This window comes from Fusarium solani (genome assembly GCF_023522795.1).
Source record: "Fusarium solani strain SB1 chromosome Unknown bctg00000005, whole genome shotgun sequence".
Classification (NCBI taxonomy): Eukaryota; Fungi; Ascomycota; class Sordariomycetes; order Hypocreales; family Nectriaceae; genus Fusarium; species Fusarium solani.
The window spans coordinates 1,445,295-1,468,465 of record NW_027072153.1 but is presented as its reverse complement, the minus strand read 5'-3'; the positions used below and the strand labels follow the sequence as shown (position 1 = coordinate 1,468,465).

Sequence of the window (23,171 nt, the reverse complement as noted above, 5' to 3'; positions counted from 1 at the left end):
CCAAACGACCAAAACGAGCACTCTCCCAGAGTTTAATACTCCCCTACCAGCAAATCGTTTTCGTATCTTGACTTTTCCGAAAGCCACCGACGCGGATCCTAGTACGCATCCGTCTCATATCACCACCCACAGGCAGCCACACCAAGCCAAAAACTCCGAACATCCCAATAACAAAACGATCTAGTCCCCCCAAGGACAGGTTTCACTCGCAACCCCTTGACGCATAAACGTTTATATTCCCTCGGGGTTTTCGTTCCTGACATTCGACCCTTGGCGTGTTCGTCCCGTGAGCCTGGTTGCCTTGCAACATAGTGCGTTTCAACCCAGTTGCCAGTTTATTGATCGAAAGATACCACGCCTGGCAGCTTGGATCAAGTCTCGCCTGTTATTGAGTTCATATAATCGAACCTACCGTGCCTGGTTAATCGACATATCCGTTGCTGGAAACATTTTCGACTTCTTCACTCACTTCACTTTACATCACAACTTCACAATGGCTGGACAATCCACACGACGATGGCTTCAGCTATCCTTCATTCTCATGGCGGGTTCTGCAGCTGCAAAGTCGTTGACCCTGTCTGACTTTGAATCTATTTCTTCACCCAATGCTCCTGTCAACTGCGTCCAGGCCTACGACACACCTCTCGCCCAATGCACCCCTGGCGACTTCACTGGTGGAAAGGCCTGCTCTGCTGCATGCAAGGACTCAGTCAAGCAGACAGAAGCCGTTATTCAGCAAACGTGCGGTGGTGTCACATCCGACGAGGAGTCGCTCTTGTATCGTGGCCAAAGGGGCGAGCTTGTTGCTGTCCTCTGCCGAGATATTGATGAGCCTCAGGCTGAGAACCCTGAGCCGGCTTCCACACCTGTGCCTGCACCTGCACCCGCACCCCCAACTACGACTTCGACTTCGGTTGCTTCGACTCTGGCTACTCGACCCAAGGAGAACATCTTGATTGAGACTCACGCAAGCACTGCCGAGGAGACGACAAAGGAGGAAAAGTTGACTGGCCCTGGAGCTTCTGTGGGCGAGGATCTCGCAACTAAGAGCAGCGTCCTCGCCGTCGACACCGAAGAGCCCACGATATCTCTTCCACCTGCACCCACCGCCTTGAGGACCTCGGCGGCGGTCCCTACCCAGTCCACTGAGACCAGCACCGAAGAGCCAAGCGCTACTCCAACAGCTGCTGGCTCAATCCATGCCCCAAGTCTGGGATACATGTGTGTGTCGTTCGCCATGTCGACTCTCTTTTACATGATGGCTTTCAACTAAAGTTGCTTGGAATAACTGGCGGGATAGATACCTTGGAGGAATGAAGCATTATTTTCTTGTTCTTGATCATTTATGGGAGGCAATCTACTTAGAATGTTGTACAAATAAGGATAGAGTCCATCAGCAATGAGAGAGCTTCCGACATGGAAGCTTTCATGCAATGCGACAAGATTTGGGGGCTTGAAGCTCCCTCACATTGCACAATGATTCTCCTTTTACCTGATTATGTGTATGCAATTGTACGCAATGAAGTGTGATGTGTTCTCAGTCTCAGATATATGTTATCGATGTTGGTTGTGTCGCTTGCACTGAAGCCCAATGCTCACAACGGCACCCAAAGCGATATCATGAACCATGGTCTCACCATTCAACAACTGGAATATGAAGCCATCGTGAAATCTCATTCTTAATGAATTTTTGCACCACCTGGTGCATTTTCCTTCTTGGCGGTTCGGGACAAGATCTTGGCCCTTGGCGCCCAGTGTCTGGCGAACGCTGGGTGCAGTTCTGGGCGTCTTGGCTGCACCAAAGACGGGGATCTGTCAGATGTCCAAGAGATCTCCAAGACCTGCCAATGCGACATCGATTTAGATCAGTTTCTGTACATAAATCTGGACTACGTGACATGAACAGTGAAAATTGGCTTTGTCGGGCATCTGCCAATGGTCGATTGGGTAGAACACCAACTCGGTGTGAGGTCTTGGCAGACTGGCGATAGTGTCGTTGGCTGCGTGCAAACCACAAGAACCGAGGTTACAGTCATGCATGTCCCCCATAGTCCCAACTCTAAATACATAGCGATGGAGCGCTATCCCGCAATCTGGATCAATCTGGTCGGTGAAAGGCTTTATCTTTATCGCGCCAATGCGAGATAAGGGGCAGACAACTCACGAGCTGAAACGCTAACTCGACAGCCTATGAGCGCGATGTCATCAACGTGACCAGGAGGTTTCAATGCAATAGCCGTGCAGGGTCGGTCTAGCAGCTGAGCAGGGCTAAAACACGGGCTAGAATTGTGGCCGTTGGGGCGAAAAAATAACCTTGAATTGCAAGACCCTGAAAGCCATGTGCGAAAAAGCGCCATCAACGGGGGCACACAAGGGAACACAGGACGCTGAGATCAGATCGGTTCAACGGTCGCCGACACCGATAGAACCGCTTGCCCGTGGGGGGAACTCGCAGATGCACCTTGACGTGAGTGTGCATTGCGCGAGAGCACCTTGGTGTTGAAGATCCTGCGGGTCTCTCTGACAATCGATGCGGAGAGATGAACATCTTGTGCTCTTTTGAGGAAATCATGGGGGAGGGAGGATGAACGGGGAGGTTATTGTAACCGAGGCAAGCGAAGGGAGGCGTCATTGAGGTGACGGATATTGCCAAGCAACACAGACATTGGCCAGATGCTGGTGGTCAGGTCGCTTGCAATTCTTGTTTCCTCAGTGGGATGACTATATCTTCGTATCGGCCTCTCATGTGAGCGGAGGACCGATTCCTTGACGGAACTGCCGGGGTCCATGGCGCTGCTTTAATGACGGGAGGCGGCCGCCGTTTCTTCTGTAGAGTCGTATCATGGGGCATTGAACGGGTAGCAACAGCATGGTCCCTTGGTGTTTTCATCCTGTCTACTTGCTTTTGGCTGGGTAATGGCAAACCCCTTATCAGGCGTCGTTGGGCGTCTAGTGCCAGCTGAAATTTGATGAGAGCGTGCCATCATGAATGGATGGATGGCAATGGGGATTTTGAGGCGCTGACCATGTGTGAATGAGACTGACTCAACAAGAGGAGCATTGGTAGAACGCTTGGGCTCCAACAAGGGAGACGCATGCAGAGGATGACGAATAAGACAAGGGCTAGCACTCCGATCAGAGTTGATTGAGACAGATGGATCCAGGCCCGTTCCCGTAAGACCATGTGGTTGATTCTAGATCTGAGGGTGTCAGATCTTGGTTGGTAAGGATTTCTGCTTGGTAAGAGAGTTTAAGGTCAATGATTACTTCTACAGCTTCCCAGAGCTTCCGAGCAAAAACTGGCCTCTCTGATACACCTCTTGGTCCTCTGCCGTCTCGTCCGGCTTGGTGCTCGTGGACGCGACGGCATCTCTGGTTAAAAGCAGCGGCGTATCCGTGGGCCCCGCGATGCCCCCACTTGGCACGATCTTGGCGGCAGTCGACGACCGGGGCCCCTTGCTGCTCAATTCCTTGTCTGGCTGGTCGAGGTTGCGTGGGAGATGGGCTGTGTGGGTGAAAAATTGGTTCAAGATGCCATGGCACGAGCCTCGAGGTGCGCTAAGAGACGCCCCCTCCGGAGAGACCAAATCTCGCGTCCATGAGGTTAAATCAACCTTATGCCGCCAGTCTCTGCGTCTTTTGTCTCTTCTTTCGTCATCACTCAACTTGTCTTCTCTCTGCTGGCTCGCTTGCTGTTACTGGTGAAGAATATAGAAACTTCACCTCCCTTGTCGCCTCAAGCTCAACCCTTACCACTGCCAAGACCGTTGTGGCGCCCCGTGGCGTCCTATCCCGGTTTAACAGGCGCTCCTGCCCTGTGACGACACCGGTCCAGGCCTGTGCCATTTTTGCGCCCGCCTGCCGGGTGCGCTTGCTTGGGTTGCTTCCCATCAACTTCAACCCCAGGAATCCTTTCCAGAGATTTCTTCCCTCCTACATCGCGCCCTCACCCCCCGACGCTCCTTCTTGTCCGTCGTTCTCTACTTGATCGGTCGTGGATGCCTCGCTTCTCTCTGAGACGAGTCGCGACTGCAATTGACCTCGGCGCTGCCGATTCCCGCGAAATCTCCCCATCCCGATAACGTCGCCGCCGTCCCTCCGAGATCGCGAGACCAACCCGATTGTTGCGCCGAAAAGGCCACACACATAAACAACCTCCCGCCTACGACTAGAGCTGTTGCTCACCGTCTTTCACAATGGCGTGGAGTCACCTCGATATCACCAAACCTCATTTGGTGTACATCATCCTCGGCGGCTTCACCAGTCTGTTCATGCTCTGCTCCTCCGTTATCAAGGAGCGCATGTACATTGGTGAAGCTACAGTTGCCACCCTCTGTGGTGTCATCTTTGGTCCTCATGCGGCCAACCTCATCAACCCCAAGGAATGGGGAAGCGTTGACATCGTCACCGTTGAATTCTCCCGAATCGTCCTGGTCGTTCAATGTTTCGCCGTCGGTGTCGAATTGCCCAAATTCTACATGGAGCGCCATTGGCGATCCGTCGTTCTGCTACTTATCCCCGTCATGACCTTTGGCTGGCTTATTGTTAGCTTGGTAATCTGGTGGATGATCCCAGAGCTTGACTGGCTTGACGGTCTTGTTGTCGCTGCCTGCGTTACTGCTACTGATCCTGTCCTGGCCTCCTCGGTTGTTGGTAAGGGCAAGTTCGCAAAGCGTGTTCCCAAGCATCTTAGAGACTTGCTGTCCGCCGAGTCCGGTTGTAACGATGGCATGGCCTTCCCCTTTATCTACCTGTCCCTTTACCTCATCCAGTTCAAGCGGGATGCCCAAGACGTGAGCTTTCACTTTGTCGTCTATGTCATCTTGTACGAGTGTATCTTTGGCGCCATCTACGGTTTCGTTGTTGGCTATATTGCCCGCCACGGTATCAAATACGCTGAAGAGCACGATTTGATTGACCGAGAAAGTTTCCTCGTCTTCTACTTTGTCGTTGCGCTCTTCTGTGCCGGCTCTGGTAGTATCTTGGGCATGGATGACTTGCTGGTAGGCTTCGCCGCCGGTGTCGGTTTCTCCAACGACGGTTGGTTTGGCGAAAAGACTGAGGAGTCGCACGTTTCTAACGTTATCGATCTTTTGCTCAACTTGACTTACTTTGTCTACCTCGGCACCATCATTCCTTGGGAGGAGTTCAACAACGGTGTCTTCGGCGTCAAGGCTTGGCGTCTGGTCGTCATTGCCATCTTCGTCCTCTTCTTCCGCCGAATTCCAATTATGTTGGCTCTGAAACCATTTATACCGGACGTCAAAACTTGGCGAGAGGCTCTTTTCGCAGGACATTTCGGTCCTATCGGTGTCGGTGCCATCTTTGTTGCTATTCTGGCCCGAGCCGAGCTTGAGCACGAAGAGCCAGTACCCCTGTCTGAACTGCCGCCCGAGAACTCTCCTCATTATCATCTCATCTATCTGGTGTGGCCTATTGTCACTTTCCTGGTCGTCACCTCGATCCTGGTCCACGGATCTTCCATTGCCGTCTTTACTCTTGGAAAGCGCATCAACACCCTGAGTCTGACAATGTCTTACACAGCAGCCCCTGAAGACGGCCCATCCTGGATGAACAGACTGCCTCGAATCACATCCCAGTCTAAGTCTCAGGCGAGGTCCATATCTGAGGCTTCTTTCGACGAGGAAAAGAACCCCCAGTATCCCCCCGGCACTCTGGCGCCTCCCGCTGGACCGTACAGCCACCTCTTGCGCAAGCAGCGAGATCAAGGCAGCGGAAGCAGATCTTCTTCGGTTGTTTCGCGGAAGCGGAAGCACAAGACCTGGGACGACGGTATTGGCCCAGGTGGCCCCATCACTCAGTCCGCCATCTTCCCTCAGCGTCAATCCACATCCCTCATGTCTCCTGCCGAACCTGCTGAACGTGAAGAGTCACCTTCACGCGAGAACACCGAGTCCACTCTGGCTGCTGAGGATAGTTCCAAGGATAGTGCCAAGGAAAAGGAGCCCGAGAGAATTGAGCAAGCAGAGGCTAGCCCCTCTGGAAGCAGCGGCCAGAAGACTCCACCAAGACCTGTCAACATCTACGACGAAGGCGATAACCTAGTGTTTGAGAGCCGCGATGGTGAGGTCATCGATGTTCAGCCTGCTCCCGAAGAGCACAAGAACGAAGGGCTTCCAACACCCGTCACTGTTGCAAAGGCCGACGCTGATAAGCTGTGGACGATTTCTGGCTTCAAGAAGAAGATGGGCGAGGTCTACAATGTCGAAATGGAGAAGCGCAAGGACAAGGGCAAGGAGCGAAAGCATGAACCTGCTCGAGCTTATCAGTTTGGTAACACGGTATGTACCACTCCTATTGCTATAATGGCGCATTAGACTAACGAGCCACAGATTATTGTCGAAGACGAGGACGGTGAGGTCGTCAAGACCTACGAGCTATCCTCCGGCAAGGGCGAGCAGGCCGAAGCCGGTGCTAGCGGATCTTCTGAAGAAAAGGCGCCTGCCAAGCCCGGTTGGGCTACCTTTGGAGGTAGATTCGGTGTTGCGAGCGGCGAGCAGTCTCGAAAGAAGTCTGTCGCGGAAACTCAGGCTGCTGACGATAAGCACATTCGCTTCACCATCGGTGGCGTGGGCCAGCGCATGACCAAGGAAGACTTTATTCGTGAAATGCAAAAGCTGGACTCTCGGACGAGGAAGGAAGTTGTGGATCAGTCGACCGCCTCGCAAACCGTCAAGAGGATTGCCACACAGGAGGTCCCAGACGCTAGCAAAGCCGCAGAGGTTTCTCCCGTAAGGGGCGAACGGCCTGCCGCTGGAGAGTCCAGCTCGCCTACTCGCCGAGGACGTCGACTTAGCACAAACAAGCCCTCGGAAGAACAGGGCGAGACAGCAGTTGAGCGAAAGCGCCGCCTGGCTGTTCTTGCGACCCAGGAAGACGAGGAAGCAGGAGAGACCCCCGCTGAGCGACGGCGGCGAGAGGCTGCCCTGGGCGTGGGTCACAATGAGGACAGTGATGATGAAGGTGGTGAGCGGGTCCCTCCGGAGCGCAGGGGCATCACATTTGCGGCATCTACACGGCCCGGAAAGAGCGCAAAGTAGAGGATTTCGTTATAGAGCTGAGTTAATTGCATGGTACATATAGAGACGAGAAGGAGATATCCAGTACGATACGACAGATTGCGGTGGAAACATAATGGCATGGCATGAGATATCACATCATATAGCATCTAAAATCAAGCTAGCATTGGCCGAGAACACAATGATCCTGTGACGAACAAAAAGGCGCCGGAACCCGGGAGACCGGACGGCGGACGGCATCGGAGGACATCCACCGGTTCGGGGCCGTTGTGACTTCAGTCGGCTTCCTGATTAGGCAGGTTAAAAGACCCACACTTTCGTCCACGAGTTTAACCATGTAATAGAAGTCGGGATGAAAACTGGCAAGTCACTCACGGAGCAGACCTTGTTCTAGGTGCCTTGATTGAACTTAGAAAGAGCTCATCTTCAATTTAATACCAAGGATAGGTGAAATAGAGGTCAGAGTGAGATGGATCACGTGTGGAATCACGTGTGTTTCATTTTTATATACGAGGTTATTGTGGCGTCAGCTATCAGCGTGGCTGGACGTTGCGCAAGTCTTTCATTCACTATACTTTCCGCAACCCCTTTTACGATGGCAATCCAGATCCAACGGTGGCATTGAGGACTCTTCAAGCTGTGCATTCAGTTGCCACCCCTTCACTCTCAATGGATGCCAACGGACAGCAAGACTCGCCGCTGTCCATCAGCGCTAACATCGCGGGCATCCTGACCTTTGTGGTCGCAATCATCGCCGCCATCTACGCCCGGCTCACATACCTGCGCAACAGTGACGAAGAGTACTTTCGTGTCAAGACCTCTTTGTCATGGTACAAGACGGAATCCGCGTGGCTAGCAGACCTCGTGACTGCCATCAACGCCCAGCACGAGGGCTTTCATGCCTACCAGCCCGAGCATCAGATGTACACCTTCGTTATGGAAGATCTCTTAAATCTTGAGCAGCGTCTGCTTGATCTGGTGGCTGAGACAGAGGCCAAAGCAAGCATTGGTGACGAAGGCCAGAGGTGGACATTGGTGCCGAGGAGTTGGCGCGGTGGCCGCACCACAGTTGCCATGGCCTGGTTACCAGTGCGGACGAAGGCGTTGGAGCTGGTGAGACAGCGAGAGGGATTGACGACTAGAGTCCAGTTCATGCAGACAAGCATGATCTCATCACGGCTGCGGGACCTGGAGTCGAGGACGAAATGGCGGGAGATGAAGATGGATGAGAGCTCACGCAAGCTGGAGGCTCTGGTTGAGAGCCAGAGGGATCGGATACACCGGTTAGAGGAACTCGTGAGCCGATTGACGCACCAGGATCAAAGTCTTTCGCGGGTCGGGACCTTGACAAGCCTTGGAGTCAAAAGGAGCGAATCGATGGATATATTTGAGGATGACGTTTCAACCACGGTAGGCGAGCCCGGGGAGGCGATTCCAGCAAGAAAATTGACCAAAGAATAAATTCGCAACTTATTTGAAGCCGTAGCCGTGCGTCCATCCGTATCCAACTGCAATGAGCAGGCTGGTGAAAGCCCAGAGGAGGTCCAGTTCGATAACAGCCCAAAGCCACAGGCAGCCTACGGGCGGAGCCTGCTTCAAGACAGCAAGGTACCCGTACTCATTGGTAATATAGATAATGTAGCAGCCCGCGGAAATGCTCATGGTGAAAAAGATGAGTTGGCGAAGAGGCTCTTGCCAATCTCTCGGAACGAAGGGGACGAAGGTCGGGGCCGAGTAATGGGGGTGTAACACGTAGAAGAGGCCGATGAACACTGTGAAAGGAAGGCATATTAGCAAATAGAACGCAAACACCACGGCAGGCCAGTTCAAAGAGAACAGCCCGGTCATTGTTGACCTACCGAGCCATGCGACAAGCGTCCGCTGGACGATTTGAATCCACAGAACCTCAATACCATACTGCCGCTGCACGAGCACATCAAAAGTGAAGTGCAGCATAGCCATCGACACGGTCCATAGAATGGTCTCGAGGATTCGTTCCGCTCTAGGAGGTAGGACAGGCTCGTTATTGTCCACCTGGCGCTGTCGACGGTCGGCTTCGGCGAACAGGTCACGCTGCTTTGCAAAGTTGAGGAGTGCCTGTTCGCTGGGAGCGGAGCGGTCGGGATGCGCATATTTGATGTCCTTGGCGGACTTTTCCTTCTTTTCCTTGCGTTGACGAGCCATGGTTTCGGCAGATGCGAGAGGTGGGCGGATGACAAAGACGGATTGTTGCTGTGTTGAAGTGAAGCTTTCAAAGTCCTAGAAGACGTTGGAGATGCTAGCTCTGGACAAGTGCATCTGGACAAGTCAATTGATTTCCTTTGTGGGTCTAGCGCGTTTATCCATGGACCCCTGAGTCTCTCATGACATCAGGGTCTCCAATCCCACCTCCGCTCTGGCGCCGGCGCCTTTCCAGGGGATCATGCGCTGAGCCACAGGGCCTGTCCACCACTCGGGGTTTAAGCAGCCCGCTAGCCGTTAGCAGGCGGTCAGCTGCTAATCGCATTCTAGGGGTCGACTGAGCAAAAAGGTGGCATTTGCGACAGCCCTCGTGCCAGTTTCCCCTCCACGGCGTCTTCACCTCCGATTCAACCTTTATCTTGTCTCGTGACACATTCACCTTGCTTGTTGCTTGTTGTTGGGGGATTGAATAAAGGCACGCTTTCAACAGTGACTTGCTTTTATTCTTTCCTCTCAATCTCTTGATCCTGGCAAGGTAGCGACAGATCTGTTGCTTACAACCCCCCGCGACACCAGCCACCAAGCCTCCAGATTTCTATCGCGACCGATCAGACGAAACGACGAAGCCTCGACAAGACCGCGCACGACCGAGTAGAACCCCGATTGTACAGAATCGCATACGCTCGCGACCATGGACTTTCTCCTTATCCTCGCCGCGCTGGCGGTTATCCTCCCCGGCCTGTACATGTACCTGGCCAGCGTCGCACAAACGAGCTGGCCGGCCCTCAAGAACAAGCGCATCTGCCTCTTGATTGCGCACCCGGACGACGAGGCCATGTTCTTTTCTCCTACGGTCCTGGCCCTCACGAGACCCGACATGGGTAACCACGTAAAGATTCTATGTTTGAGCACTGGTATGAGCCGCCGACAGAGACGCCGAGTCACCCCGATTACAAGCAGCGGGTAGAAAGAAGAGCAAGTTTTTTGGCTGATGGTTTTTTCTTTTCCCGCGCTGTATAGGGAACGCAGATGGACTAGGAGATGTTCGCAAGAAGGAACTGGTCAAGAGCGGCATGGCGCTGGGCTTGAGCGACGAGGATGATGTGTTTGTGGTGGACAACCCGTACGTCCAGACTCGTATACCCTCCAGTGTCTCCTCGGAGGGATTGGAGAGGGCAAGCAAGCTCCCCCCAAGCTGACACAGTGTACCATATTTTACAGGACCGACTTTCCCGACTCAATGACCAGGATGTGGGACAAGAACATGATCGCCGGCCTCCTCGGCAGCGCCTTTGCGCCCCAGTTCGGCCACCAGCGCGCCAACAACGTCCAGCCCACGGCCAACATCGATGTGCTCATCACCTTTGACAGCTACGGCGTGTCGTCGCACCCCAACCATATCTCGCTGTACCTCGGCGCGCGATCCTTCGTCCAGGCGCTGACCAACGGGTCGGCGTTCGCGAGCCCCGTCGACCTGTACACGCTCACCACGGTGGGCATTGCGCGCAAGTACTCGTCCTTCCTGGACGTCTTTGCGACGCTTCTGTCTTGGAAGAGCGCCAAGGACGAGGACAAGGCGCACCCCGAGTCTCTTGTCTTTATGAACCAGCTTGTCGGTGGCCATGCGTTCGGTACGGCCTGGCGCGCCATGACGGAGGCGCACAAGAGCCAGATGGTGTGGTTCCGCTACGGCTGGATTACTCTCAGTCGATACATGGTTATCAACGACCTGCGTCTGGAGAAGTTCAAGGCGCAGAAGTGAAGGGGCCGAACGAAGGCGTTGCATAGCCCGGGGCGTTGAGGACGCACAATGGCTATTTGACGGACCTGTACTCTATACCTGTATGAACCTAGGTAGGGGATCTCAACGACAGAATGCTGGTTATGATACAGGTTGTATGTATGCTGAACTGGACTATGTCATTATGGTTTAGATGCTTCATGACGGCGTCAATTATACATATAGATTACATGCTTTTAAAACTAGCGAATGCTCCCCCAGATTACATTATTCATATGGATACCCTGTTGATCCATGCAATATCATTACAACAAGATACAACTCGCTAAGTCGACTTCAACGCTCCCTTCTGCATTACCTGCTTAAACACCTGCAGCGCAGTCTCGGGCTCTGTCACTCAAGTTAGTCCACCACAACTCATCAGATCCCAAGGACATGAAACTCACGATAATAAGGCACCGAGTGGCCAGCTCCAAACACTTTTAGGAAAGCCAGGTTATCAACGACCTTGTATCTCCCGTGAACTTTGCCGTTGACGGTGTAGTTGCGCAGCGCCGTCGCTGCAAACTTGGCCTGGCCTGGCCACTCGAGGGCGTCGGCTGCCCAGAGGTTACCCTCCCAGTTGCAGATCCAATCTTATAGTATCACGTCAGTCACATTCACAGGGTTACAGACTGCTACATACCTGTGTCACCGGCCCAGATAAGAGTGTTGATACCACGCTTCACAACGTCTGCTAGCGGCCCGAGAAACGAGCGTGCACCTATGCTGTCAGTATCGCACAAAACATCACCAGGGAACCACTCACCGTCTCCTGTAGTCTCCATGTTTGCGTACACTTCATCACTGCACTCTGCAAACCGCGTCCTCGCGCCAATGGCCTCCATGACGTCCGCCCTCGTGATGTAGTCGACGAACGTCTCAGGCGGGTCAACATCATCCCTCCCAATACGAACATCATAGACGTTAAAGTCAACCCTGCTCGCAATGTTAAGGTTGACATACATCTGCTCGTTGCAAATATAATCCGCCCTCGCACAGCCCTCATCCTGCTCCTCGGCCTTGGTGCAGTTTTCGTACGCCGGAAGGCAGTAGTCGTCGTAAGCATCCAGGAAGCGCCCGATGAGCTCGTCGTTGAGGATCTGCTTGTACTTGTTCCTATGGGCGTATGTGGCGTACGACTTGAACTGCATCTTGGGGTCGATCCAGCCGTTGTTGATGCCCAGCGCCACCATGTCGAGCTTGTGGCCCTCGACGGCGCCGGCGTCAATAGCGTCGTTTTGCTTGAGAAAGTAATCCGCAAACTCAGGGCCATAGTGGCCGCCGTAGGATTGAGAAAACAGGCCAAACTCGCGGGACTGATACTTAGGGAACCTATCCAGGAAGACCTGCATGAACTTCCAGATATAAGGGGCTGCGGTGATGGTCGAGTTGACGTCCAGATCCCCAACGCTGAAGCCGGTGCCAATGGGCTGGTCGATGTACAGCATGTTGGCGTACTCGTTCCATGAGTGAGGGTTCAGCGAGGGCTCTGTCTGGTTGTCGACAAAGTGGCAGGGGCCGTGTTCCTGGAAGAGGCCGACCATGGAAGAACATCCAGGGCCGCCGTTGAGCCAGAGAACCAGGGGCGCGTTGCTGGGATCGTTGCGAGCCTCGAAGAACCAGAACCACATGCTATGGTTTTTGCCTTGGTCATTGTTAGTACAAGCCAAAAGGTCACTGCCTTATCACGTACCAACCGAGAGGTATCCCGAGTGTTGGTCAACACCAGGCGTCGTCTCGCAGATGCCCGAGTTGGAAACATATTCGAGCTTCGAGTCTGTGGCGGCATGGTTAAAGACCTTGAGCGTGGGCGGCTGCTTCGTCCTGAACTGGAAGCTATCAGGAGTGATGCCCGAGAGGGCGTTCACAGAGGCAACGAAGCCCAGAAGAACCGTCAAGAACCGCATCGCGACTTTGTCTTGTCTGATCCAGGACTCAGAACAGAGAAACAAGTTGACGAAACATCCCTCGACTCCCCAACCCGCGCGGTCCGACCAACAAGGCGATTCTTCTATTTATAAGGCATTCTTCTCCTCCACGGCTATCAATAACACGTCCCGTTATGGAGACGGGGAGAATCCTCGAGTGGAACCAAAGAAACGAGATCCCGGTTACTCACCGTCATGGTCTCAGGCGACGCTGTTTCAATGCCATTAATCCTTCCAACGCACACCCCAGACCCCTGTGGCTGTCACGTCAGTGTCCCATGCAGTAGCGTTTTTCCCCGACAAACGCAGAGCTGAACAGCGCTCGGACGGGATTGGATTCCCGCTATTTAATATAGAATAGATGCCGTTGCTTCAGGTGGCTCCTCAAGACATGCAGAAACAACTAGCTCTCTCCAATACGTATTATTATCTGTGGTTCCAGTACGATGAGGAGGCATTTCTGCACAGAGAATGCCCCCCTTCGCATTGGACTCCCCATCTCATCACAAAGCGAATGCAACTCGAGACAGGCGCATTGTTGGTCCTCGTCTTCACTCACATGATCAAGGATCATCATCCCTGCCACAATCCTCGCACCTAAAAAGAGAACAGACGGTTCCCAACCGGGTCCATGATCGACAGGGGGTTGCCAGCTCGGGAGCAAGATCTTCACTACCGGAGGCACCCTTGAAAGTCTCACGCTTTGTATGGACAATGATACGCAGCAGTTAATATCAACCTGCAGAGTCGTGGGACGGGTGACACGACCACACACTGCACGGTGTAACCTGGAAGTATCCGCCGAGTTTGGGTCAGGTTTATTGATCACATCGGCGAATTAACAAGGGCGACTGTATTCTGTGCAATCTCATTTGTGATATGGAGTACAAGACGTTGCCGTGATCCTTTGGTTCCAATTAGACGCGACAGCCGGAAGGGTCTCATGTTGAACAAGAGACCTAGGGGTGTTCAAGAGTATCAGCGCAATGCCCTTCATAGCATATTCTTGGACAGCGAATCTACAGAGAAACATCCATTGGAAAAGGAGACTAGTTGTGTATCGTGGACTGCATCATCTAGGTATGGCCGAGCACAACCTCACCATCACAGCAAGCGTGACTCCTTACAAGCCACCAATGTTGTGAGATATGGTATCAATGCGCTTCTAATTGGCATTTTCAACATGCAATCTCTTCGGTCTTTGTTACATCTTGATCACTCAGCAGCATCAGTAGGTCTGTTCACACCCGTAAAAACTCGGCTTCCAAAAACAGTCGACAATAGACTCTCCAGCCACATTCCCCGTTTCCTTCGACCATCGAAGCCAGTTCCCCTCTCCTTTTTCATATCACTCTCGTGAAGCTCATCACATAATTCGAGTGTCTTCCGACCACGGTCTACGTACTCGACATGTTCTCCGGTGATCTTGCGTACATACGTCCCATCAAGATGCCGAAACGACGCACAATCATCACAGTCGAGATGACAGACTTTTCAGACAAACAAAGGAAACGTGATCGTGGAGCGGACGGTTGCAAGACTGTTCAGGACAAGGACCGGAACATGCCAGCTTCGAGAGTGATACGATAAAGACCCAGAGGGCGACGTTGCCTTTTGTTCCTCAGGAGGCTATTCACAAACATGGCCTGCTCTTTGTGAACAACCTCGTGGCCTCGGTATCAGATGTGATACAGCTCGGTCGACGGCATATGTTCACGCTTTTTTATGCAACCTCATCACTGTCACTCAACCTCGTGACCGTCATCAACCTTCATATATCTCTGCCTTGGAAACCTTCACTATCTACCTCGACGGTCCACATCTACGCAACCCTTGCACGACAATGTCCCCGTCTGACAACAAACAAGTACCAGAATCTCCGACCGACTCGGAGGTTCTGGACAACGGGAGCGCCTCGACCTCCAGCATGACTACTGACAAAAGTTGCGCAGAACCACAAGGCTTCACCACAAACGACACCGTCTGTCAGTGTGAGTGCGGATGCGATACTGCAGTCACCGGAGCGGCCGTCTGTGGATACTGTCGCAAATTCTGTGCTTAGGTGCGACAGGACGGCCAAGGAAAGACCAGATAGGCTACACGAAAGCTGTCTACAATATCAAGCCCAAGTTACACTGAAGGAAGCGGTGGGAACTCATGTAGATAGCCAGAACTCTTAGATACACCAACAGGACCAGTCTTTCTAAAGCACGCCAAAAGTCACTCTAGAAAGCAAACGCCAAACAGTTCATGTCATATCTCGTTAATTCAAGTCAATGCTCTTATCCTATCCATATGGTATATCCTCCCAATGCCTATATACATACTATGTAATACCCATCCAGAAACGCCAACAGCGCACAAGTACACGCAAGATCTACTCCTTGCTACCAGACCGCTTAGAAATGCACACTTCGCTTCTTCTTGATCTTCTTCTTCTTGTCCTCCTCCTTCCGGCCGCTAAAGAAGCCGCTCACACTTGCCGCCGCAGGGCCAGCGTAGGGTGCCGCTCCCGACAAGAGACCTCCAAGACCTTGACGCTTCCTGCCATCTCCGCTGGGACCTGGCTGGGCGTGTTGCGGCGGCGGCGCAAAGTAGTTTGGCTGAGGCGGGCTGTTGGGAGTAGGTCCAACGCTATTGGGTCTCGGAGGCAGACCAGGTGATCCCGATGGAACATTCAGGGCTCCAGAGGCAAACTGAGGTCGTGGAGGCAATCGTGGTGACGTGTTGGTCGGGCTCGTCTGATTCCCAAAGTCCTGGCCGTCCATGCCGTACTCGCGACGCAAGCGCTCAGTCTCCTTGTCGATCTCTGCCTCTCTCCTCCGGCGTTCCTTTTCCTCATCCTCGAGCATCTTTTGGATCCTCTTGCGTTCATTCTCCTCTTGCTGCTCACGTTCCCGAGTCTGTCGCTCTTCCTCGGCCACCATGGCCTTCAGTCTCTGTGTTTCAGCGTCAATCTCGGCTTGATGTTGGGCGTCGTTGTTGGGCGCCTGCGTTCTGGGCGGCGATGACGGACGGTTGTTGCCAATAGCACCGGACATGGTTGGGCCAGCCGGTGGTCGGGAATTCTGGCGGCGTCGACCGCCTGAAGAAGCAGACAAGTTGAATGGATCATGACGTGGGTTAAGGTAGAGGTCTCGAATAGTCTCAGCGCTCATGAGGAGGGCAATCTCAAGGCCCCTACGATCCTCAATCTCAACACGCGCCATGTTAGGCTCGTAGAGAGTCAGGGTCGAGTCGTGCTTCGCCCGGAAGAAAGCAACAGTGATATCAGGTTCCTTGCTCTTCTTTCCACCCACGCTCTTTCCAGTCATATAACATGTCATATCTTTGCTCAAGCGACCATCGCGCTTCCAGCGAAAGACAATCTTGGGGACCAGCTCCGAAATGGCCGTCCGGTCTGCATCCTGGTCAATCTGGCTGGCACTGGGCAGCTTGAATGACCTCTCTGGAAGCTCAAACTCCCATTGGTTTGACTTTCCCCAGCTTCCTTGGTTCTGTTTCACTGGGACAGCCTGGTCGGGGTTGTAGAGCGAGATGGAAAAGTTATCGGGGGTGACGGGAGTCTGAGGCGGCGGGTTCCCGTTCTGGGCGCGGACTTCGGCGGCTGACAGTGTGGGCTGGACCCAGTCAGGCTTGAGGAGGACTTCGGCGTAGAGCACCGACGAGTTCAGAGAGTCGAGCAGGCCGATGGCGTACTGTCCGGAGGCATCGCTCGGCGAGGGCCGCTTGAGAAGATACTCGGGCGCGGGGTCGGATCCGTTCTGTGTGAAGTAGAGAAGGGTGTTGAGGGGGTTCTCGGATGAGGGCTTGAATCGATATGTCGGAAGGTTTTCGTCAAGCATGTTGCCGACTAGTCCTGTAATCAGGAACTCGGTTGGGATCAATTCGTGTGGTTAGAGTTGGGCGCAGGATCCTGGGCGGTTACAAAGCTCTGTATAGGATGACGTATGCTGTGGTACACGGGTACGCAGAACAGATGAGAATGAGCGAGTGGATGTCTCAGTGATGGATGTTTAGAAAAATAGAAACGAAAAATGACTCGCAGCTGATGGGATGTTTGAAGATTTAAAAAAGGTGAAGCAGGCTGGCTGGAGGGCGGGGCAGAACTGGACAGGACAAGGCGTTCTCTCTCAAGTCCTAAGCTGATGAATGCTTGGCTTGGCACACCACGAGGACACAGGCTGCAGCATATGGTGCTTTGAGGTCACCTGGCTTTACAAAGGAGGGTTGTCGAACAAACTTGGAAATGGAATAAACCAAAGAAATCTATAGAGCTCTTCCTCTTCATCTATAAGTCACTCTTCAAGATCCCCTCTCTCTATATACTCCCCGTTATAGCCCGTTCGCAGGTGCGAGATGCCCCGTCCGTCCCGCCAACGTCATGAACGTGCGCGTGAAGCTACGCCACACTCGGCCCGTGAATGGGGCTGTGCATCGTGCCTGTCCTGGGCGGCTCGCCATTCGTTGCTATTCCCGTCCATGATCCCTGTCGCTCGCTGTGGCTAGGACGCGCCTCAGAATGCGAAGTCGGCTTTGAATTGTCCGAAGGGGAAAGCCTCCAAGTGATCGTCCGGCTCTTGCGACGAGCCAGCCAGAGACTGACGCGGACCTTCCAGACGGACTCCGTTAAGAGAAACGAGTCCGTCCGTGGCAAACGAGTAACGCGCGTCAAGATCATCGTGAGCCTCACTATCCGCGTCAGCCAGCTGAGCTCAGCTGCTACATGTAGCTGAGGCATTTCAATGCAACGTCCATGGCTTGTACATGACCCTTGTGCGAAGAACATCTTTCTTTTCTCTATTCGTCTTCCTTCTAGAGAAATCAACATGCAGAATCGACATCAGGCTCGCACTCTATCCATGCTGTCTTATGATGCAGAACCCCCAATGCTGGAAAGAAACACGTCTCTGAACGTGCTGAGACTTTGCCGACCCAGAAAAACACCCGCCCCGTCCCAAGAACGCCATTTATCCAATGCAAAACCCGAACCCATGTATCATGCCTTCTCATGCCATCTCTAACAGAGCTCGTTCGAAATACCCCCTCATGTCTCTTTTCCCGTCATCGCTACGTTCCGAGGCGTACACTGATTCCCTCTCTTGGCGTCGGTTCATCCATTTCCTCGACTCTCCCATGGATGCTTGACTTGGCCGCAGAAAACGTGGCGGTCGCCAAGTCTTCCGTGTCTGGCGCAGCTTCATTCCTTCGTCTCCAAGTTTCGAAGGCCAGGTCCCTTGTTGCCTGTGCCTTGCACCGAGTCATTGTTGTTTTGTGCGCACTCGAAGATCGTCCTCCGTTCACGGAGCGCCAGTTAAGCGGGGGTTCATGAGCACCTTCAGTCTCCCGTCCACCTCATCAACTCGTATCGCGGCATACCGCTATCTCGTCCCTTGTCGTTGTCTTCGTATCTGGGGTATCAATGTACAATGGATGTTTCGTTTCCAGACGTCTCTTCATCCAAGAGCATAAGCGTATGGGCTAAGTAATCGCAAGCCGGCATGCTAGGCAGGCGGCACGCGACTTGCCGCATTCTCTTCCTCGTCAGAGGGGGGCGGGCCCCGACGTCGTCTTCGTCTTCGTTGTCGGTCTTGTGGCCTTGGCCGACAGCATGGGTACCAGCAGCATACGAAGCAAGCGACAATGAGACCGATAGCTAGACCGATAAGAAAGCCGCGCATAATCTTCTCGCCATTTGATCCCCCTTTGGCGATGCCCATGAACTTATCACGGAACAAGTCGTTTGCGAATGAATCCGTAGGAACGAGACTGCCCGTTGTCCCCGCCGTTGAGGAAGAGTCCTCCTCAGGTGATGAGGAGTGCTCGCCTCGGGAAAGAAGCAGTAACATCGGTGAAGCGGGCATGGCGTCGAGTAAGGTAGAGCGGCAAGCAATGCTAGCCACCGACCGAGCTCAAAAAGGGAGCAGACGACTCGAGTTGGCGAGTAAGGTTAATAATTCTTTGTTCCTTAACTGATCGTAAGAACCCAAAGAAAGGTAGGTTGCGAGAATCGCGGGGAACAATTGAGCGGGAGGCGTTCGGATGGTCCGGCCGATCCGAGGATGACCGGAGCGGCGACGGACTTTGAGATGGCGGTCTGGGGATCGGCAACAGGCGCAAACGAGAGTCCGCCTTACTCGGGTTTGGCCTTATTCGGAAGCTCGAGAGGAAGGTAGATAGCGGAATGCAAAATAACGTAACAACACCAGAAAATGCGACGATGAAGGAGTCTCAGGCAGTACCAGCCACTCTCAATGTCGACACCGAAACACCACCGACACTCCGGCGCAACACGGCTGTCAGCACGGCACAGGAACAAGACGAGCGCAGATGCGGCAGCGACAACAAACTTCTCGACACGTAGACGTTGGCGGCGACCTCATCCCGCAAGACAGAATATGCAAGACGAAGAGTGACACCTAATCTGTCAATAAGGGAAGTTGTAAGAGAAAAAGGAAAAATCCGAGAGGTTGAAAAGTGGACAGACTACAATGGGGGTTGGGATTTTGTTGGCGAGGAAGAAAATGGGTGGAGGATCAAACCTCCCGCTAAAACGCTCAAGCAATCCAGGCAAGCAAGCATTGGATTCAGAGAGGCCCCTCACTGTTCCCATCCTCCTTCCCTAAAGAACCACCCAGTGAAGGGGAATCCTTGACCATGGGCAGGGAACAGCCATCCGGGGCCTGTGTTCCGTCTCGTCTCTTCCACTCTGCTTCTCCCTCTGTCTCTGTTCCCCCTCTCCCTTGAGCCTGACTCTCTCTCCCTCCACGTTATGCCCACTCGTTTTGCCCCCGTCTCCTCTCTTGCTCCACGCCACGCCCGCCCGATCAGCGCGGGTGCCAAGACGAATCCCCAAGTTGCCAAGACCACGACATGCGCTTCGCCGTGTCACCGCCGGGGGGTTGATGCAAATGCGTTGGCGCGAGCGAGCTGCAAAGAAGGAAGGAATCCTGTGGCTGAGGTTGAGTTGTAGATGAACAGCTGTCGAGGGCGTTAAAGCTGCCATTCAGAATCACCGTTTCACCTCCAGACGCTCGAATTCGAAAATGGCGTCTTCATTTTTCCCTTGACTAACTTAAATCCCCGCCCCCGGTCTTCCGACCCTCTACCACGTCATGGTGGCCGGCCTGCAAATTGCGGGCTTTTGGGCCTCGATGGTTGGTCGTCAGCGTCGTGGCGGTGCCTCCCCCGCAGCCGGAGACCGCGGGGTGGCTGATAGAGTTGCGACGGCGTCAGGGGAGAAGCGCAGGCGGGCTGGGCGACAAGTCTCCGTCGGCTAAATGACTCGGCCTCGGCCATTCAAGCAGAGTCGTCTGACGAAGACATTGTTTTTGACTGGTGATGGAACCCGGAACTGGGAATGGGGATTCACCTCAGATGTGTCCATGAAACCAATCCAGATACATTCCGCGCATCATTTGGTTGTCTACGACACGGACCCCGGTTAAATGCAGTTTGAAGCAACATGATAAGCTTAATTGAGCGCTTGTATCATCCAGGCCTTATTTCCAGCGGATTCGCAAGCTTATTTGTCCGACATTCACAGGCATTGAGGCATCACATAGGCCGTTGAAGAGTGCCTCAAAACTCGAAGCAGCAACAAAGGACGTATTTCACTCCAGAGCGGCTACACACCACAAGCAAGTTAAATCTTAGGATCCAATATCGGGACAATGCATCAAAAGACATCGGGTCCGCGCAATTTAGCACGGCCAAATGCATGCAAAGTTGCGTTTAGATTAGCCATACGGCTTGATGTTCATCTATTCGAGCTACAACGCTCATTATCCACGAATGTCCAACATTGAAGCATAGAGATTATCTCTGTCCAATGGGCAGGTTAGAATCACATATGCAACAAAGCTACGTGCAGGAGAGCCGCTCCAGATCAAACGGAAGGATGTGCCTTCCCATCACGCTTTCCAATCTAGGGAGAATCTGGTAATCCCCTTTGCGAATGTACACGTGACACTGACTCCCTCTTTTACAAATGAACTCGTTTCTTTTGCATTGTTTGCTTCTAAATCTAAGTTATACTCGACTGTCAAACGTTGATCCTTTCCAGCTGTTGCCGTGTTCTATCTCTGTCTTGCCCTTTACCCCAGGCTGACCGTACAGTGCTCGTGCCAGGTCTGTCTCTCCGCCTTGTCTACTTTGGCTGTTTTCTCGCACCTCTTCGATCACTCGAACTTCTGTGTCCTTTCGGATACCATCACCAGGAAGGTACTCGTCGCTGCTGGCACCCTCTGTGATGATGGGATACTGGGAGAATGCATCACCCTTCTTCCGCAACGTGCCCGTCCCCGTCGTATTATCGGTATTTATATCGTCCAATCGAATCGAGCCCGGGAGAGGATTCGTCGGCCGCTTCGAAGATCCGTACTTGCCGGAGAAACCCTTGGATATTTGCGACATGTATGATCCCAGAATGGGCGATAGCTGGCGTCTAATGAATGGGAAAATCATGGGCAGGTTCGTTGTCACGACTGCCACAAACGTTTCTCGCACAGCCCAGGAACCAGCCTGCTGAGCGCCCGTCAATGGGTTCTGAGTTACCAGTTAGCGACATTCAAGAAGCCCGACAGACAAGACAAGTCATACCGTGACGATCAAAACACAGCGCAGAATGCCAGCTGCAGTAACAAAGATTCCACCAGAAAAGAGCGTGATGAGTCCAATCTTTTTGGGCATTGGAAGCCGTGCTGACCAGAGCATCGGTACTGGAATCGACAGCAGGTATAAGTCGGTCGCCGCATTGAGCACAACTGTCACGAAGATATCGATGTTGGAAATCGCTGGCTGGCAGTAATCTAACAACGGTCAGTGAACTGAATTCTCTAGAGCAAAGACGGCACCTACTCCCAGGGTCGGGGTAAATCTGCCAGTTCTTGTGGAACGGCTGACATCCCAGCAGGATGGACAACAGGACTGTGACCCAAGTCACAAAGATGAGCCCGAAGCCGATAAAGATCCTCGGCCGATAGTTGTCCAGACCCTCAGTAAGTCGCAGATAGAAACTACACATGGCCGCTTTGAGGACCCAGAGCAGGAATGTGTAGGTTGACCATCCTGCAATCTGTGTTTTGGACCCATTGACTCGCAGCCTATACTCTTCGCTACCCGGATCAAGAGCTTTTCTTTGTTCATCTGTCATGCCATTGTTGGCTAACCCATGCCAAAAAGCCCCAACGGAATATGCGAGTGCCGTTTCTATCGAGTATGCGATCTAGATGCCGACCATGTTAGACAACAATGAGACATTGGGAAGCAAGGCAGGGGTCCCGTACCGCGGCTACGACCATGAGATAGTCATCTGCCTCGAGTCTCCGAAATCCCACAGCAGAGACCCGAGCATACGTCCGAAGGATGATGAAGCCCAAGCCAATACCCAACAGGGTGAATGCCTCAGTCGTGAAGCTATCCATCTTCGAGAAACCGATGGCAGAGTCACACCCAGAGCGGAACGAGAGAAACGGAGCAGCCTGTCAACATGGGGGAAGGAAGAGGGTGCTTAAAGAAGAGAAATGCTTGGCAATATCCGGGTTCGTGGATAAGCTGCTGCAAGTTTGCCAGCCGAAACTCCACAAGTAAGAGGAACTCAACTTAGCGTCGGTGCCATATCCTTGGATATTTCACGCCAAAACACTCCGATGTTACTCCTTGACGGCCATGACTGGTTTGGGAAGGGTTCACGGAAGGGATGGAACGGCCATCTGCCCGGTTCGGTAGATGTCCCTGTTCTGAGATAAGTGAGTTGTGGAGTGTGCCGGCCATCCGTTTCAGGACCACGAGCTGATCAATTCATCCCTAATTCTAGCTCCTTTTCTAGTCCATCTAGAGCAAAAGCGAAACCTTCACAGAGATGTCGCCAAGGGCCGGGAGCCATAGGAGGACGTGGCCGGCCAGGATAGCCCTGACTGACTAGCGTTTCCCCATGTGTTTGGGGGACTGATACTAGCTCTCACCTCTCACCAGTGGTCTCTCAGTTGAATGACTGACCTTCACGCGGAAACATCCTCCGCCCTCGGTCATTTGTGTCTCACCGGAGCCTGTCCTCAATTTTCACTCTCTTTCCATGATCTGAGCCGCACCATGTTGCCGATCCGCTAACGCCCCGGGCCGTTACGCCCCTTTTTGAACAAAGTTTTTCATAACCATTGACGAACCAAGTGACTGATCACAGATCAACATGAAGATCAGTGGCCACCATCCAGGAGTACGGCAGGGGTTCCTGAGAAG

The 23,171-nt window shown here is 53.2% G+C and overlaps 9 protein-coding genes across 9 annotated transcripts; 4 read left to right on the top strand and 5 right to left on the bottom strand.

Moving 5' to 3' along the window:
* Positions 1-493: 493 nt before the first annotated feature.
* MRS44_008883 (uncharacterized protein) lies at positions 494-1,273 on the top strand (the record flags this gene model as incomplete). The annotated part of the gene is made up of 1 exon (XM_046269724.2): positions 494-1,273. One exon carries the CDS (start codon positions 494-496, stop codon positions 1,271-1,273), a length of 780 nt encoding a protein of 259 aa, XP_046132339.2.
* Positions 1,274-4,196: 2,923 nt separating this feature from the next.
* Positions 4,197-7,061, top strand: MRS44_008882 (uncharacterized protein; the record flags this gene model as incomplete). The annotated part of the gene is made up of 2 exons (XM_065621097.1): positions 4,197-6,302; positions 6,354-7,061. The coding sequence occupies 2 exons, from the start codon at positions 4,197-4,199 to the stop codon at positions 7,059-7,061; spliced, it is 2,814 nt and encodes a 937-aa protein (XP_065477169.1).
* Positions 7,062-7,709: 648 nt separating this feature from the next.
* On the top strand, positions 7,710-8,501 carry MRS44_008881 (uncharacterized protein; the record flags this gene model as incomplete). The annotated part of the gene is made up of 1 exon (XM_046269722.2): positions 7,710-8,501. One exon carries the CDS (start codon positions 7,710-7,712, stop codon positions 8,499-8,501), a length of 792 nt encoding a protein of 263 aa, XP_046132335.1.
* A 9-nt stretch (positions 8,502-8,510) lies between these two features.
* Positions 8,511-9,224, bottom strand: MRS44_008880 (uncharacterized protein; the record flags this gene model as incomplete). The annotated part of the gene is made up of 1 exon (XM_065621096.1): positions 8,511-9,224. The coding sequence occupies one exon, from the start codon at positions 9,222-9,224 to the stop codon at positions 8,511-8,513; it is 714 nt and encodes a 237-aa protein (XP_065477168.1).
* Positions 9,225-9,912: 688 nt separating this feature from the next.
* MRS44_008879 (uncharacterized protein) lies at positions 9,913-10,983 on the top strand (the record flags this gene model as incomplete). Its single annotated transcript, XM_065621095.1, has 3 exons — positions 9,913-10,135; positions 10,251-10,344; positions 10,443-10,983. 3 exons carry the CDS (start codon positions 9,913-9,915, stop codon positions 10,981-10,983), a joined length of 858 nt encoding a protein of 285 aa, XP_065477167.1.
* Positions 10,984-11,287: 304 nt separating this feature from the next.
* Positions 11,288-12,911, bottom strand: MRS44_008878 (uncharacterized protein; the record flags this gene model as incomplete). The annotated part of the gene is made up of 4 exons (XM_065621094.1): positions 11,288-11,352; positions 11,409-11,597; positions 11,648-12,649; positions 12,698-12,911. The coding sequence occupies 4 exons, from the start codon at positions 12,909-12,911 to the stop codon at positions 11,288-11,290; spliced, it is 1,470 nt and encodes a 489-aa protein (XP_065477166.1).
* Positions 12,912-15,331: 2,420 nt separating this feature from the next.
* Positions 15,332-16,777, bottom strand: MRS44_008877 (uncharacterized protein; the record flags this gene model as incomplete). Its single annotated transcript, XM_046270955.2, has 1 exon — positions 15,332-16,777. The coding sequence occupies one exon, from the start codon at positions 16,775-16,777 to the stop codon at positions 15,332-15,334; it is 1,446 nt and encodes a 481-aa protein (XP_046132331.2).
* A 1,659-nt stretch (positions 16,778-18,436) lies between these two features.
* Positions 18,437-18,796, bottom strand: MRS44_008876 (uncharacterized protein; the record flags this gene model as incomplete). Its single annotated transcript, XM_065621093.1, has 1 exon — positions 18,437-18,796. The coding sequence occupies one exon, from the start codon at positions 18,794-18,796 to the stop codon at positions 18,437-18,439; it is 360 nt and encodes a 119-aa protein (XP_065477165.1).
* A 2,167-nt stretch (positions 18,797-20,963) lies between these two features.
* Positions 20,964-22,357, bottom strand: MRS44_008875 (uncharacterized protein; the record flags this gene model as incomplete). The annotated part of the gene is made up of 4 exons (XM_046269720.2): positions 20,964-21,479; positions 21,534-21,742; positions 21,792-22,158; positions 22,220-22,357. The coding sequence occupies 4 exons, from the start codon at positions 22,355-22,357 to the stop codon at positions 20,964-20,966; spliced, it is 1,230 nt and encodes a 409-aa protein (XP_046132330.1).
* Between the last annotated feature and the right edge of the window lie 814 nt (positions 22,358-23,171).